The sequence below is a fragment of the Pongo pygmaeus genome, chromosome 2 (genome assembly GCF_028885625.2).
Source record: "Pongo pygmaeus isolate AG05252 chromosome 2, NHGRI_mPonPyg2-v2.0_pri, whole genome shotgun sequence".
Taxonomy (NCBI): Eukaryota; Metazoa; Chordata; class Mammalia; order Primates; family Hominidae; genus Pongo; species Pongo pygmaeus.
In genome coordinates this window covers 123,052,178-123,068,046 of record NC_085930.1, presented here as the reverse complement: position 1 = coordinate 123,068,046, position 15,869 = coordinate 123,052,178, and the positions used below count along the sequence as shown (strand labels likewise).

Sequence of the window (15,869 nt, the reverse complement as noted above, 5' to 3'; positions counted from 1 at the left end):
AGCTAAAAGGACATGCTGCCAAGTGAGGCAGTGACCATGACTTAAAGGCTATGCTCTGCTCTCTTCCTTCTAGTTAGGCTGGGCAAAAGTCCCAAGCTTTCTGCCATGGAGGACAAGGCTCCATTACCCTCCCTCTGCCTGTTTTTCTTCTCACCTCCCATCACTGCTTCTTTGCACCCCTGTGGTCTTTGAATCACATTCTCCTCTCGAGCCTCTGAGTTCTCATGCTGTGATTCTTCCTGGAATCTGCTTCTTTACAATTGTCCCCTGACTGGTATCTGCTTATTGTTCAAAACTCAGCTCTAGTATCACACATTGGGGTAGATACCCTTTCTCTCTACTTTCACTGCAAACAGTTAATCTCCATTCAGGTACTTCTGGGTTACCTCATGATTGTCTCTTTACTCATTGTCTCTGGGAATATTGAGTTTCTCAAGGGCAGAGACACGTCCTTTTGATGTTTGTATTTCCAGTGCCTAGTATAGTGGACACTCAGCAAATGTTTGTCACTTACCTGAGTAGGGAGTGTTTTGTTTTTTGTCTTCTAAAGGGAAAATAGGCTATGGACCACGAAAATTGCTTTTAAAAAAAAAAAAAATTTTCCCGCTGAGGGTAAGGGAGGGGTTTTCAAGTCAGAGCTTTTACTAACCAGGGTCATAAAGTCAGCTGTGCTGACTTGATCCCACTTGAGGTAGGGAATTGCCTGATTTTAATGGTGCTAGCCCATTAAGAACTTGCACTCTACATGTCATGGCCACATAATCCCTAGTGGAACTCCCATGGGTTCACTTTCAATATGCATTATGTTCATACATCCGGAAAGTGGGATCAAGTAGTGTTATTCACGAGACTCCATAGTGCTTGGAAATCTGGACTAGAGGCAGGATTAATAACTGGCAGGGCCATGCTAGGCGAGGAGTAGATGAGACACAAGCAGTCCCTGGAGCCTGGGGCCTCTGCTCACACTGTATCATCAGCCTTAACAGCTGTGTGTGAAGACACTTCCAAGCACATTTTGTTTGATGATCAGCTGAAACCCACTACTAGCCTCTTTTCTCTTTTACATAATCCCCTTGGGTGTAAGACATAGGGCCTTTGTTGAAGACAGAAGGTCTCACGCCTACAAAAAGTATCAGATTTAGACTTCTAACATTATTTCCAAGTAAGGTGATATAACAGTCAGAGACGCAGTAGCAGAGTTGAAATAAGTGGTCATTCATCACACAACTTTAACCTTGTGTCCCATGACCAGATGGCACTTCCTGAAGTACACTGTGAGCCGAAACTTCTAAGAAACTATCTTACAAACAACCTAATTGTTTTGGGGGTGTGTGTCAACCATGTTAATTTGTTAAATGTAAACAATGTCTACAACTGTTTGGCCTGTCATTACTTTTTAACAAACTAGAAGATGCTTCTCTAGATAAGAGGGCCTAGCAAGCACAAAATTATTTATAGGATCAACAGATAATGTGCACTGAATCTACTTCATCAAAAAGAAAAATACCATTTACTTATTACTTACCAAATTAAGTTTTGCCCAGAACTCGGGTCCTTCTTCCATCTCTCTGAGGCTCGGTGGAATGTACCAAAAGCAAATATTGGCATATTCAGGCTGAGAATTAGAAAAAATATAAAGTTGTTTGTTATCCCAAGACTTGACTTAGAATGCAATGAAATACTTTTAAAACTCTTAGCTAGTTTCTTGAAGAGTTATCATGTGAATAAAATTTTAACATATCAGAATCTCATAGAGTAACAGTCCCTGCTGCCTTCTGATAACATCCTATTTAAAAATTTTCTTTCCATAGCATGCACCTAGCATGTTCTTTCATCTTAAAAAAAAAAAAAGTGTGCAAAGATCAGGAAAAAAACAGTAAAGTTTGAAGCTTACTCAACCCAGCTCTGATTGTCAGTTAGTGCCTGCTTACATACATGCTCAGAGATGCCCTGGATCCTCTCTCCAACACTGATCCTTAAGTTATTTGCTGTACCATCACAGGCTTCCAATAACTTTTCTTTAAGGCAGCCAAAGTTGGCCCCTACACCTGGCAAATGTAAAAACTTTCATTTCCTGTGAGTTGATAGCAGCATGACATGCTTGGGCTTCACTAACCAGCACTGCTATGACCCTAGCCAATACTGCTTTTGAAAAAAGAGCATCACCTTGACTCCCAGTTCTCAAATATCAGTAAAAGTGCGAATTAGCTATGAGACCTATTAAAAATGTAGATTCCGAGTTCCTATGTTCAAAATGTCAAATGTTTGAGTCCATCCTAGAAAAGGCTAAAGAACTGGCATTTTATGAAGCATGTCAAGTGATTCTGAAGTGGGCAGCTGATGTTCTATCAAACTCTCATCTACACTAAGTAATCATAACCCAGTTATCTTCCCTGACAGTCTGTTTTTCTGTCAGTCATGACTTGCTTAAATATGGGACTGTACTGTAACAGGCTTTAGCCCAGCCTTTGTCACGCAGACAAGGCTTTGTCCTCACTGGACAAAAACACAGGAAATGCGATGACTACTCAATGACTAGGAGATCTGGGACATTGCTGGGGGTTCACAAATTAGACATATAGAATTGTATTCAGGAAAGATTGTCATTTGCATCTTCCTCATTTGATGCTTCACACTGACAATATTTGAACTGATTTTTCATTTTCTGTCATAAACAGTTTGTAATAACCAATGTTATAACAGTTCTCAATAACCGTCAGAATTATGCTCCAGTATATAAAGTTTCAAAGCATTTCATCAAGAGCAAAGACCCATAATCTCGTATCTTAAAATCAAGACTGGTGAGATTTTTTATATATATATAAAAGTGGATTTTAAATCATAAATGAATGCCCAGAAACATTCTCAGTTCAACAAGGTAAGTTCTTGATCTTATCCTTTCATCTCTGAAATTGTTAACATTCTTATTGGACTTGACAAGAAAAGAGCTATAAATCTTCAAAATAAAGAGTAGTTAAAAATGAAACACTGTAATTCAACTCAATTTTCACAAACATCTGAGACTACAATCATTCTTACAAATCTACACAATTTATACCTGGATTTCTGATGTATTGAAAGTAATGGCAAAAACCACAATGACTTTTGCAGCAACCTAATATAATAGATTTATCTAGGATAGATTGTACTGAACTCCCAAATTCTTTGAGCATTGAATGTGAACACATTTTTCAAATGAAGTAACTATACCTGACTAGAAAGTAGAAGAAAAATATAGTAATTATCTGTCACTAGATTGTTATCAGTTATCAATTTATTGCCTCTCAGCCAGAAATCTACCCTTTTTGAGTGTCCTAAAATAATGTAGGTGGACTCTGCAGATATTTCTCCCTTGACACGTGGTCCAATCTTAGACTTTGTCAGAAGAGGGTGCTGGAGAGACACTGGAGAAGGAAGGAATGCCTTCCTGGTGTGGTGTGCTCACTTCATGGGTCTCCTACAGAATCTGTGGTTCATTTCAGCAGCACTGGTGACCAGAAACATGAGCACACCCCCACCCATCTACCCCTGTAGCTTCCCCCAGTACACCCCTTTCAGGTGGCATCAGGTGGCATCACGGCAGACAGGCAGCAAGTGGAGGGCCCATAAATGGCTTTTCTTGGCATACTCACCTCAGGTGGTTTCAAAGGAGAGAGATGCCAGCTAGGCACCTTGCCTTGGATGACTTCTCTGGCACTCCTAGGTAGCTTGCAGTGATTTCCAAGTTGTGGCATGGCCCCTGTAGATGGCTTCCCTCAGCTCAGCACTCCAGACTAGATTTCTAGTGAGTACCACCAACGTAACACCTCAGTAAACTTTTCTGCTATCCTATGAGCCAAGGTCATACTCTCTGAAGAGGTCTGGACCTCAGTCCTGGGAAGGGATGGCCTCTCCCTTGAGCACTCTCTGTTCCAGGAGTGGTGGCTACTCTATCTGCTATTCCTGTTCATTTTTGTTTTTCATTCTCCTATGAGACAATCCTCCATTACCCCAATCCCTTGTTAATAATTCTTGATATTACACTTTCCCACTTTACCGTGCAGTTCTTGTCTTCTGAATGGACTCTAATATGTCACCAAATTTGTTATTCCCTTTCATTTGCATAGGAACATTACAAAACAGTTTGATATTTTACTTACTGTTATGGGTTCTATATTTTACAAGTTAGGACTTAGACCTTTTACATTTTTTAGTAAGTTACTGTTTGGGCAAAAGGAATCAGATCTATCACTAAGCACTTTTAGAATGGAATGGCTTCAGTGCTACAACATTTGAAAGCTTATAAAGCCCTTCTGACACTTCATTTCATTGGAAGAATTGATGTTTCATTTGGAATATCGTCGCTTTGGTCATTTCCAAAATTAAGAGTTGAAAAAGTCTTCGAATTTTTGCAAAAATACATTTGACTTTTTCCTGTCTCTGCCTCTGTAGCTTGTATTTTACATAATTTTTAAAGAGACTTCAAAGCACTGAGTATTTCCAGAGTAAAATCATTTATATACCCCTTAATTTTAATTGCCTACATATATGAAAGTCTGACTTCTTGGGTGTCCTGAGAACACATTTAGTCTATGTTCTAAAATCCACAAAATTAGGAAGGTATTTACAGGATTCCAAGTGTCTAGTGAAGGGTACAAAAACTCTGGAGCAGCAAGTGCATTGTCATAATCTTTAAAAATTCATGATAAAGGAGTAATGTGCCATTAAAGAAGAGTTTGAATACATTCTATACTGGTTTTCAAACAAACATATTCTAAAGTTCTTTATCAATTTCAGGAAGAGTTACTTAGCAAATTTTGAGACCATTTGGGAAAGAAATTAGTGGTCACTAAGAGGTAGCAGCTCACATTCTCTAACACTGAGTCATGTCAAAAGAAATTCATCTCCTTTGCTTACAATGTCATTAGATCAGAATAATAAAAACAAAGCACTATTCTGTTTTAATAAATGTACATACAGAATCCAGCACACTGATTCAAACAACCATGCTAATATAGACTGAAGGAAAAGCTGGAATGGTGAATTTTAACTGACTTCAAGCTTATAGGTGTTAAGATTAGACTATTGAAAAATTTGAAAGGCAGCACTGGATAGCACCAAAAGCCTAAGTTTTGGAGTTGCAAGGATGTGGCTTTGAATTTCAACTTCAGATCTTTGGGATGAGTATCAAACTTCCTCAGTTTCTGCTTAAACTATAAAATGTAGATGATGATATCTGTCCCACAGGGTTGGTTTGATGATTAAAGAGAAAAACGTGTTTTCAAAATTTAGTACCGTGTCTGGCACACAGCAAGCACTGTAGTCAGTTAGTGACTATTATTTGGGGCCATAATGGTAAAAAGAGATGTCTTTTAAAGTGGATGAATAGCTCCATTAAAATGCATACTAGTGAGGTACATCACTATGTTAATTTCTTGGTACTATATTTGAAGGGAAACATTAAGAAATAATGTCCAACGAGGGGTAACCAAGCTGTTCAACTTAATAAGCAAAGCTTTCTATGTTATATTGACCAGGCATTGGGACAAGAAAATGACTAATACTTTCTGAACTTGGAATGAATAGAGGACAGGGTGTACTGAAGAGAGGTGAAGCTAGAAACGAAGATGGAAGTCATGTCATGAAGGACTTCTCATATGACGTGCTTGGAAGCTTGGGCTTGATTCTAGAGGAACATGGAGTCACTGGAGAGTTTCACTACTCTAGGAAAATAGATATCTCATCTTTGAAAAGCTGCTCTAGCAGCACTGTGGCAGTTAGGCTGGAGGGATCTAAGACTAGAAGGTGGGACACAAGTTAGAAGACAGTACCTTAGATAGTACCAACCTGAAGAGTGATGAGATCTTGAACTAAGGCAGTGGCTTTGGGAGTGAAGACTAAGCATTCAAGATATACTTTAGCGGGGAGGATGAGGAGATAGTAAAAACAACATTAAGACTTTCGGTTGAGTGGATCATAGTTCTAATGACCAAAAGAAGTAGAATTTTGGTAAGGAAAATACTACACTTAAGTTTTAGAAATATTGAATTTGAGGTGTCTATGGCGTCTAAGTGAAAATTTTCAGGAAATATTCATATACAAAGGCCTGGAGTTTAGGAGCTAAGTTGAGGATGAAGACATACAAAGAGGCTATTGATAACAAAGCTCTGAATGTGAAGACATTTCAGGGAGACTATGTGGCCAAAGACAAAGTGTAGAAGAATATTTAAGGGAGTGCCCTGATGAAAAGTCCCTTACGTGGAGACTGAAAAGAACAAGTCACATGGAAGAGAAATTGGGAAAGGAAATCAAAGAAACTAAGATAGGGGAGACTATCAAGAGATGGAGTGAATGGATAACATAATGCTACAGAATTTCAGCAAGATGAAGACTAAAATAATGCACATTGGATTTAGCAATTAGGAGGTAGTTGTAATCTAATAAAACTATAACAAGAACAATGTAAGAAAAATCACAATGTGCTTGATACATATTAGTAGGTTCACTATTAGAACACGAATAATTTAGAGCTATTTGGAAGGGGAATAATGAACTAGTGAATTCTCTGCAAGTAGGGAAGTATTCAATCAGAGGTTGACCACTTGTTAACCGATACTGTTAAGACAGGTTTCCTGCATTGTGCAGGAAGTTGACTATATGTCCTCGAAGATCTTCTATAACTCAGTTGATGAAACATTAATAACTCTTAGCGTAGACCTTGAGAAAAGAAACAAAAGTTGAATAATTAGGACTCTCCCAAGAGATAAAAATAAAATATGTGAATTGATAGTATAAGAATGAATATACCTCTAGGAAAACATCTGTTAGATCTTAGATCCAACACAGAAAAATAGAGATGATTTTCAGGGGCCTATGAATAATTCAGAATTCACTTAAAATAATAACTTCATCTTCAAGAAATGAATATTTTTCCTGAAAACAAAAATACAAGTACTGGGTATTCATTTACAATTTCCAATGTTCCACTTTCTCCTTGCCATTAGACAACACTGACACATACTCTCTCAAATACATATACATATATAGACATACAAATGCATATAAGCAAAAAGACTATCAACTTAATATTTATATGTGACATTCAAGGTCTAATTCTGCTTTATTCTCAGTATAATAAAAAGCGGCAAATGCAGATCACATACAAAAATCCTTATACCAGGAATTCTGGAAAACCACCTTCACTGCTTGTGGGCCAGCTAGCTCCCACAGATATGAAAAAATCCAGGGGCAGAAGGCTGACTAATAATTAAATTCCACCTTAGCTTTCATTGCAAGGTCATAAGTGTTTGCAATTTCCTAATGATGATGGTAAATGGTTTCTCTTTTCTAAGACTTTAGGAAGAATATATAAACTTTTTAATCGGCCCATCTTTTTTCTCATCACTTTCAGTTCTATCAAAAGACTGTACAGTTTCAAGGTGTACAGGACTTTTCATAAGCACTATAGCTCCCATCACCAGAGAAAATAACTCAAATTTGAGAAAATAAAGAGGAAACTCAAACCCAAGAAAATATAAAGTGATCAAACTCAATTCAAATATGACTGCTGTTTCTCCCATACATGCTTAGGTATGCACCTCTAAAAACTACAGACATTTTCTTACATTTTATAATGCCATTATGCCTCACAAAATTGACAATTCCTTGACACCATCTAATAGCCAGTTCATATTCAACTCCCCAACTGTTAAAAGGATTACTTTTTACAGTTGGCTTGTTGAAACTGGGATTTCAACAATCACAGTTTGGTTGTTATGCCTCTTCGGTCTCTTTGAACCTAAAGAGATTATCACTGCTCCCTCTATTTTTTCCTCACGTCACTGGCCTGTTGAAGAAACCAGGTTGTCTGTTCTGTAGAACTTCTCGCACTCTAAATTTGTTGTCTTTATAGTACTACCAGAAAGTTGTTTAATTATTAATCATTTTGGTATGCATGCAAGATCTTCCATATCTCTAGCTTTCTGGAACTTTGGAAACTTAGAACTTTCTAATCTGATGCTTCCTTAGGGGAATCCATGCTCTAGATTCTCTGGAAAATATTTCCCAAACTTCCCTGAGGACTATTGTCGTATTTCACTTTGGCCACTAAAAACAGTTTCCGAGTTTGTCTTGCTTATTTTTCTCTTGTGCTCTCTTCACTATTGCTTTTTCAACATTCCTCTCTTCTCATGACAATCAAGAATAATCTTTTAAAATGCAAGTCAGACTCCTGTCTTAAAACATATCCAGTGACTACATTTGGAATACAGGCTAAAGGCCTTACCTTGACCTACCTGACCACCACCTGATCTGGTCTCTGCCCACCTCTGCAATTCCATCACCTGCTGCACACTCCCCTTCATTCAATACAACTTTTTTTGGCTGCTCAAAGACAGAGCTCTCTTCAGCTTTAAGCCTTGCAGTTGTTTACCAATTCTGCCAGAATGTCTTTCCCTCAAACATCTGCATGGCTTGCTGTTTTATCTTTATTCAGGTCTCAACTCAAAGATAACCTTAAAATCCCCTACCCAGATTACCCAAACCAAATAAGCCATCCCCATTTCAGCCTTCTACACCTCCCCCAATACAGTACTATATCTATAACCTGTCTAATTATTTGTATACTATATCATCTCATGAACATGTTTTATTATTTTAAGACTACCTGATTTCCCTATTAATTAATTTGCTTATTTAGTGCCTTTCACTTTCCACTTGAATGTAAGTATCATGAAATCGGGGACCTTTTCTGTTTTCTATCTCCTGTGCCTAGAACCATGCCTGACACATAATAATTGTTCAATGCATCTTATTGAATAAATACCAAAAAAAGCTAGATTTCTTTTTTTCTTTTTACTTTTCCTTTTTTTTTTTTTTTTTTTTTTTTTCTTTTTTCTGAGACAGAGTTTCACTCTTGTTGCCCAGGCTGGAGTGCAATGGCACGATCTCAGCTCACTGCAACCACCGCCTCCCAGGTTTAAGCAATTCTCCTGCCTCAGCCTCCCGAGTAGCTGGGATTACAAGCATGAAGCCACCATGCTTGACTAATTTTTGTATTTTTAGTAGAGACAGGGTTTCGCCATGTCAGGCTGGTCTCGAACTCCTGACGCCTACCTTGGCCTCTCAAAGTGCTGGGATTACAGGCGTGAGCCACCCTGCCTAGCCAGCTACATTTCTTTTGTATAGCACAAGCTCCAAGACTGGAATCTCTAGGTTATTTTTACATTAGGTTAAAAACTGCTATAATACATATAACAAAATCTAAAGATAACCTTGCAATTTATATTTCTTAAAAACCAGAATTACACATTATTTACATTTTCTAAACATATTTTAGAAAAAAATATTCTCTACCTTTGTAACCACCTCATTTCTTACACATAGCGCAAACAATCCAACATCAACAAAATGACTTATTTTCCCATTGCTCCAAAGCTAATACACTCTCATTATTTTATAAAAAGAGAAAACTGTATGCAGTATTGTATATTCACTTAATTGACTTTTCACATGCAGGCACCACTACATCACAGATGAATATTTGCAGTACAATCATTATGCAATTTATATATCAAGATAGAGGTCATAATTTATTCAATATTATCCTTGGTAATTATTATTGAGCATTTTAATTTTCAATACTTAAAGGCAAGTATATTCTGTGAATCCAACAAAGGAAAAGTACTCACTAATAGAGTAAATTAACATAATAGACTCTATGAATTAAGCTAATGACTTGTTTTTAAGTCTGCAACACAAAAACCAATGAAATATATAACAGATTAGAAAATTACCACCTTCATCACTGTTAACTGACAAAATCACAAGCACAATTATGCAATCACTTACTTCCATCAGTAACTTGAATCCTTCTCTTTTCTTGATTTCATCTACTAGGTACCTAAAATTAAAAGTCACAATAATATTTATAATCTGCAATGTAAAAGTGTCATGAACATGACTGATGTATGACAAAACTGATTCAGAGACAGGGCTTGGAGATAAGAAAGATACAGATAAAGGTCAAGGTGTACAGGCAGAGCTATGGATCGATAAATACTCCAGACTTACTGTAATTTCCTTGGCCTGAGTAAAAAGATGTATCTTTTTGATGATGATGATATCTATCTCACATGTTAGCATCAGGCTTTTAACCCTGATGTGAAAAGCCAGATAAAGCAGGCTGGATATATATGTCTGAACATGTGGGTCTTACATTCATATCCTAAATGGGGGATTTAACATAGGTACTTATTAAATAGCTGGCTTGGAGGAAAGAGTGTTTTTTTTTTAATTTTTATTTATTTATTTTTTTGTGCGTGTGTCTAATCCTGCTTGTAAGTTCATTTAAAATCAAGGAAGATCAACATAATCTTTTCTAAGTCCAGCACAGAAGGACGACTGATAATCAGTATCATGTTAAAAGTAAGTGGGCTGATTTATCCTCAGCAAACACAGAAACAGAAAACCAAACACTGCATGCCATGTTCTCGCTTATAAGTGGGAGCTGAACAGTGAGAACACATGGACACAGGGAGGGGAGCAACACACACTAGGGCCTGTCTGGGGAGGATGAGGGGGAGAGTATTAGGGAAAAGAGCTAATGCATGTGGGGTTTAATACCTAGGTGGTGGGTTAAGTGCAGCAAACTGTGGTACATGTTTTTACCTAGGTAACCTGCACATCCTGCACATGTACCCCAAAACTTAAAAAATACAAGAAAAAATAAACCTAAATGTGAGGGGAAAAAAGTGGGCTGTAGCCATTGACAGAATATCTATAAAGTCATTTTGAATGTTGGGGGAAAGAGAATTATCACACCTAAGTAAAGGGCATAGATGAAATATGGAATATGAGTGAAAAAAGACTAAAACAACATTGAGAACATGGTGCTCTATATAATAACATTGACTCCTTTCTTCTAGGCTTGGCTTTCAGACTTCAGAGAAGTCTGAAATGGTTGGCTTTGAAAACTAGTGGTTCACGAGCCTTTAAAATATTCACAACACTTGAACCCAGTATTTCAAATCTAGGAATCAAACCTAAGGAAATAAGAGACGCTGACAGAAATGAGTTTGTCAGAGCATTTATTGTGATTTTTATATAAAATATCAAAAAATCACACCGAACATCAGGAATGCCTTTGAAAACTAGATTCCAGTAATAGAGTTATATGATCCTATGATCATGTCACTAAATCATAAATATTCAACTAATATTTAAAGACACAACCATGCTCCCCTTGGGCCTCAAGTCTCTCACCTGTAGAACTGGACTAATACAATCTTCTTTTCCAATTTGAAATGGTTTTTTAAATTAAAATCATAAATATGAAAAAATGCAGACTATAAAAACTGGAAAGGGATTATTATATCATTTTAGGAAGGACACTCTATAATGTGAATATGGAATATACTAGTTTTTAAGATGAAGTTCCTTTTTCCAAATTTATATAGCTTTTTATATTAGGTTAAATATTGATGTTTGCATATAGATAATATCTTTGAAATATACAATCTTATTAAAAATTGTCAATATTAACTAGTAATATAGGAATCCTTGAGCAATAATGTGAGCATACACATGGGCATACATGCTCACAAAGTACTGGATGTTTTACATATGCCATTCTATGAACAGTTTCAGAAGACATGTAGCTATAAAGTTTTTATACCTTCTATCACACTGGCTAGCTTTCATAAAAAGCAATTCCATTGCTCAACAGATAGCAGAAAAAGTATTCAAAATCAGTAATAATCAAAGAAGTGCAAATTAAAACAATAATACAGGCATCCCTCGCGGGGGTGTTGTAGGTTTGGTTCCAGAACACTACAATAAAGTGAATGCTGCAGGAAAGGGGGTCACAATTTTGGGGGTTCCTCAGTGTATATAAAGGTTACATTTACAGTATACTGTAGTCTGAGCATACAATGGCATTATGTCTAAAACACAATGCACATGCCATGATTAAAAATACCTTATTGCTAAAAAGTGCTAAGGATTATCTGAGACTTCAGTGAGTTGTAATCTTTTTGCTGCTTGGAGGGTCTTGCCTTGATGTTGATGGTTGCTGACTGATCAAAGGACTGAAGGTCGGGGTGGCTGGGACAATTTCTTATAATAAGGCAACAGTGAAGTTTGCCACATTGCCTGACTCTTCTTTCACAAAAGATTTCTCTGTAGTAGGCAATGCTGTTTGAAAGCATCTTACCCACAACAGAACTTCTTTCAAAATTAAAGTCAGTCCTTTCAAACCTTGCTGCTGCTTTGCCAACTAAGTTTATGTAATATTCTATATCCTTTATCCTTTCAACAATATTCACAACATGCTCACTGAGTAGATTTCTTCTCACGAAACCACTTTCTCTGCTCATCCATAGGAAGAGGCTCCTCATCCATTCAAGTTTTATCATGAGACTGCAGCAATTCAGTCACATCTTTGGGCTTCATTTCTAATTCTATTTCTCTCGCTGTTTTCACCACATCTTCAGTGACTTCCTTCCCTGAAGTCTTATACCCCTAAGTTCTTCTAAATCCCCATTATTAGTATTTTGACCTCCTCCTATGAGTCATCAGTGTTTTCAGTGGTGTATAAAAGGGTAAACCCATAAAATTTTCAATTCACTTTGCCCAGATCCATCAGAGGAATCACTTGATATCACAGCTATAGCCTTACAAAATATATTTCTTAAATAAGACTTGAAAGTCTAAATTACTTCTTGATCCATGATCTGTAAAATGAATGTTGTGTTAGCAAGCATGGAAACAATATTAATCTCCTTGTACATCTCCATCAGAGCTCTTGAGTTACTAGGTGCATTGTCAATGAGCAGTAATATTTTGAAAAGAATCTTTTTTCTGAGCAGTAAGTCTCAAGTCTCAACAGTGGGCTTCAAATATTCAGTAAACCATGCTATAAAGAGATGTGCTGTCACAGGCTTTGTTGTTCCACTTAGAGTACAGGCAGAGTAAGTTTAGCATAAATCTGAAGAGTCTTAGAATTTTCAGAATGGTAAATGAGCATTGACTTCAACCTAAAGTCACCAGCTACATTAGCTCCTAACCAATAGATTCAGCCTGTCTTTGAAGCTTTGAAGACAGGCATTGACTTCCCTCTGGTCATGAAACTCGTAGGTGGCAGCTTCTTCCAATATAAGACTGACTTGCCTACATTGAAAACCTGTTTAATGTAGCCACATTCTTCAATGATCTTAGCTAGACCTTCAGGATAACTTGCTCAGTTTCTCCATCAGCATTTGCTGCTTCACCTTGCACTTTTATGTTATGAGACAGCTTCTGTACTCGAACCTCATGAACCAACTTCTGCTAGCTTCCAACTTTCCTTATTCATCTTCCGCACCTCTCTCAGCCTTCATAGAATTGAAGAAAGTTGTTGGGGTCTTGCTCTGAATTGGGCTTTGGCTTAAGGCAATGTCATGCCTGGTTTGATCTATCCAGAACTCTAAAACCTTCACATCAGCAATAAGGTTGTTTTGCTTTCTTATTATTCATGTATTCACTAAAGTAGAACCTGTAATTTCCTTCAAGAACTTTTCCTTTGCATTCATAACTTTGGCTATTTGACACAAGAGGCCTAACTTTGTCTTGGCTTTTGGCATGCCATCCTCACTAAGCTTAACCATTTCCAGATTATTTGAAGTGACAGACATGTGACTCTTCCTTTCATTTGAACACTCAGAGGCCATTGTAGAGTTATTAGTTGGCCTAATTTTGATATTGCTCTGTCTCAGGAAATTGGAAAGCCTGAATAGGAGAGATGGGGGGAATGGCCAGTTGGACAGCAGTCAGAACACACTCAATATTTATTAAGTTTTCCAGCTTCTATGGGTAAATTCTATGGAGCCCCAGAACAATTACAACAGTAACATCAAACAGAACTGATGACTCAAACATTTTTATGATGAGAATTACCAAAACATAACACAGACATTGAAGTGAGCACATGCTGTTGGGAAAATGGCACTGATAGACTTGCTCCATGCAGGATTACCACAAACCCTCAATTTGTAAAAACAAAACCCCCAAAACACAATATCTGGAAAATAAGGTTAAGCACATAAAATGAAGTATTCCCTGTATTAACCATGTTTCCCAATGATACCAGAAACAAATTTTAGAGTGACAACATCCAGTGGTGGTGAGAATATGATACAAAGCTGCTACAAACCTTTTAAATTAGTAATACTCACATCTTATCAAGCAAACCAGTTTTGAAATGCTGGTCTACCATGAAAAAAAGTTACCAATATCAAGGATAGATAGTACATACAAATATATGTGCACATATATGCTGTTATATCTAAATCTCTGTACTGTGGGTGTATAGGTATATTCCATACAAAATAACTACAAACAAGATTAATATTCATAAATAGTGAATTAAAATGTGGACTACAGCAACATAATATATGCAGCTATTAAAATGAATGAATTATATCCACTTAAAGCACAGGATGATCATGATAAATTAGTAAAATATAAAAGTGAGGTTCTGAGAAATGGGGATGATTTGATTCAATTTTTCACTTTTTTAAAAAAAAAAATCTCTGTCCACATGTATATACAAACAGTATGGAAGGATACGTCATAAATTGTTAGCTTACCTGAGGGAGGGGGAAAGAAGATGCAATGGGGGTGGGGGGTTTTCCATTCCCTTTTCATATCTCCTTTCAAAGTTTCATACATGTGGTTAGTTGTATAGTTTTTGAAAAACTTAAAAATATAAAACAAATAGACGAATATACTTCCTACCTATAGGAGAAAAGCTTTATGAACCATCCTTTTTCTCACCTTTTCAGGCACAAATGTACTGGCAATCTGTTAACTCAAAAGCTTATGTTATGATTTCATCCTGAACTGAGGCTATGAAGAAAGCTTTCTCCAGAAATCTTGGGAATAACTTTAGAAGATTCTAATTGTGCAGCTAAATAACTTTGTGAATCTAGGCAAATTCCTAAGTCTTCCTGAGCCTGCCTCCATTTCCTCATGCATGTAAAGATGTACAAAAAAATTGGTAAAATCCTTCCCTTACAAGTTATGGCTACACAAAACTTGCATGTATTAACCATAGTATCATTTTAAAAATGCTTGTCAAACTGGCTAAAGGTGCTCCTAGGGGGAAAGGCATCCTAAAACAGAGCTGAATTATTTGTTAAAACTCTTTTTGCTAACCATGTAGATCTGGGCTTTGTGTTGGGGTAATGTTCCTATTGCAGTCACTCTCGGAGCCTGTAAAGCCCAGTGATATGGTTTGGCTGTGTCCTCACCCAAATGTCATCCTGAATTGTAGCTCCCATAATCCCCATGGGTCATGGGAGGGACCTGGTAGGAGGTAATTGAATCATGGGGGTGGGTTTTCTCATGCTGTTTTCATGATAGTGAATAAGTCTCACAGGATCTGATGGTTTAATAAAGGGCAGTTCCCCTGCAGATGCTCTTACCTGCTGCCATGTAAGACGTGCCTTTGCTCCCCCTTCACCTTCTGCCATGATTGTGAGGTCTCCCCAGCCACGTGGAACTGTGAGCCCATTGAAACTTTTTCTTTATAAATTTGCCTAGTCTCAGATATGTCTTTATTAGCAGCATGAGAACGGACTGATACACCCAGTGTAACACTCCAGCTGAGTCGAAAGTAGAGGTGATTTGAGGCAAGAGGGGATGCAGCTATTACTATGATAACAAAGGTCTTACACCAGAGTTTTCAAACTATGCTTTGTGGTATGCCATCTTAATAGGTTTTCCACATGAGTTTCACTATTAAATAAGTTTGAACACTGCTAGGCATATCAATTAGATTGATTTTTGTCTACGCTTAGAAGAAGTACACTTGGCCCAGGCATGGTGGCTTATGCCTATAATCCTAGCACTTT

General features: G+C 37.2%; 1 protein-coding gene across 1 annotated transcript in view; it reads right to left on the bottom strand.

Moving 5' to 3' along the window:
- GADL1 (glutamate decarboxylase like 1) overlaps nt 1-15,869 on the bottom strand; it is a 137,817-nt gene that overhangs the window by 46,273 nt on the left and 75,675 nt on the right. The window contains exons 14-15 of the mRNA XM_054480849.1: nt 9,829-9,880; nt 1,526-1,615 (exon numbers count right to left, since the gene is read on the bottom strand). Of these exons, the coding sequence (XP_054336824.1) occupies nt 1,526-1,615; nt 9,829-9,880 (142 nt within the window). The remainder of the gene's footprint in view (nt 1-1,525; nt 1,616-9,828; nt 9,881-15,869) is intronic.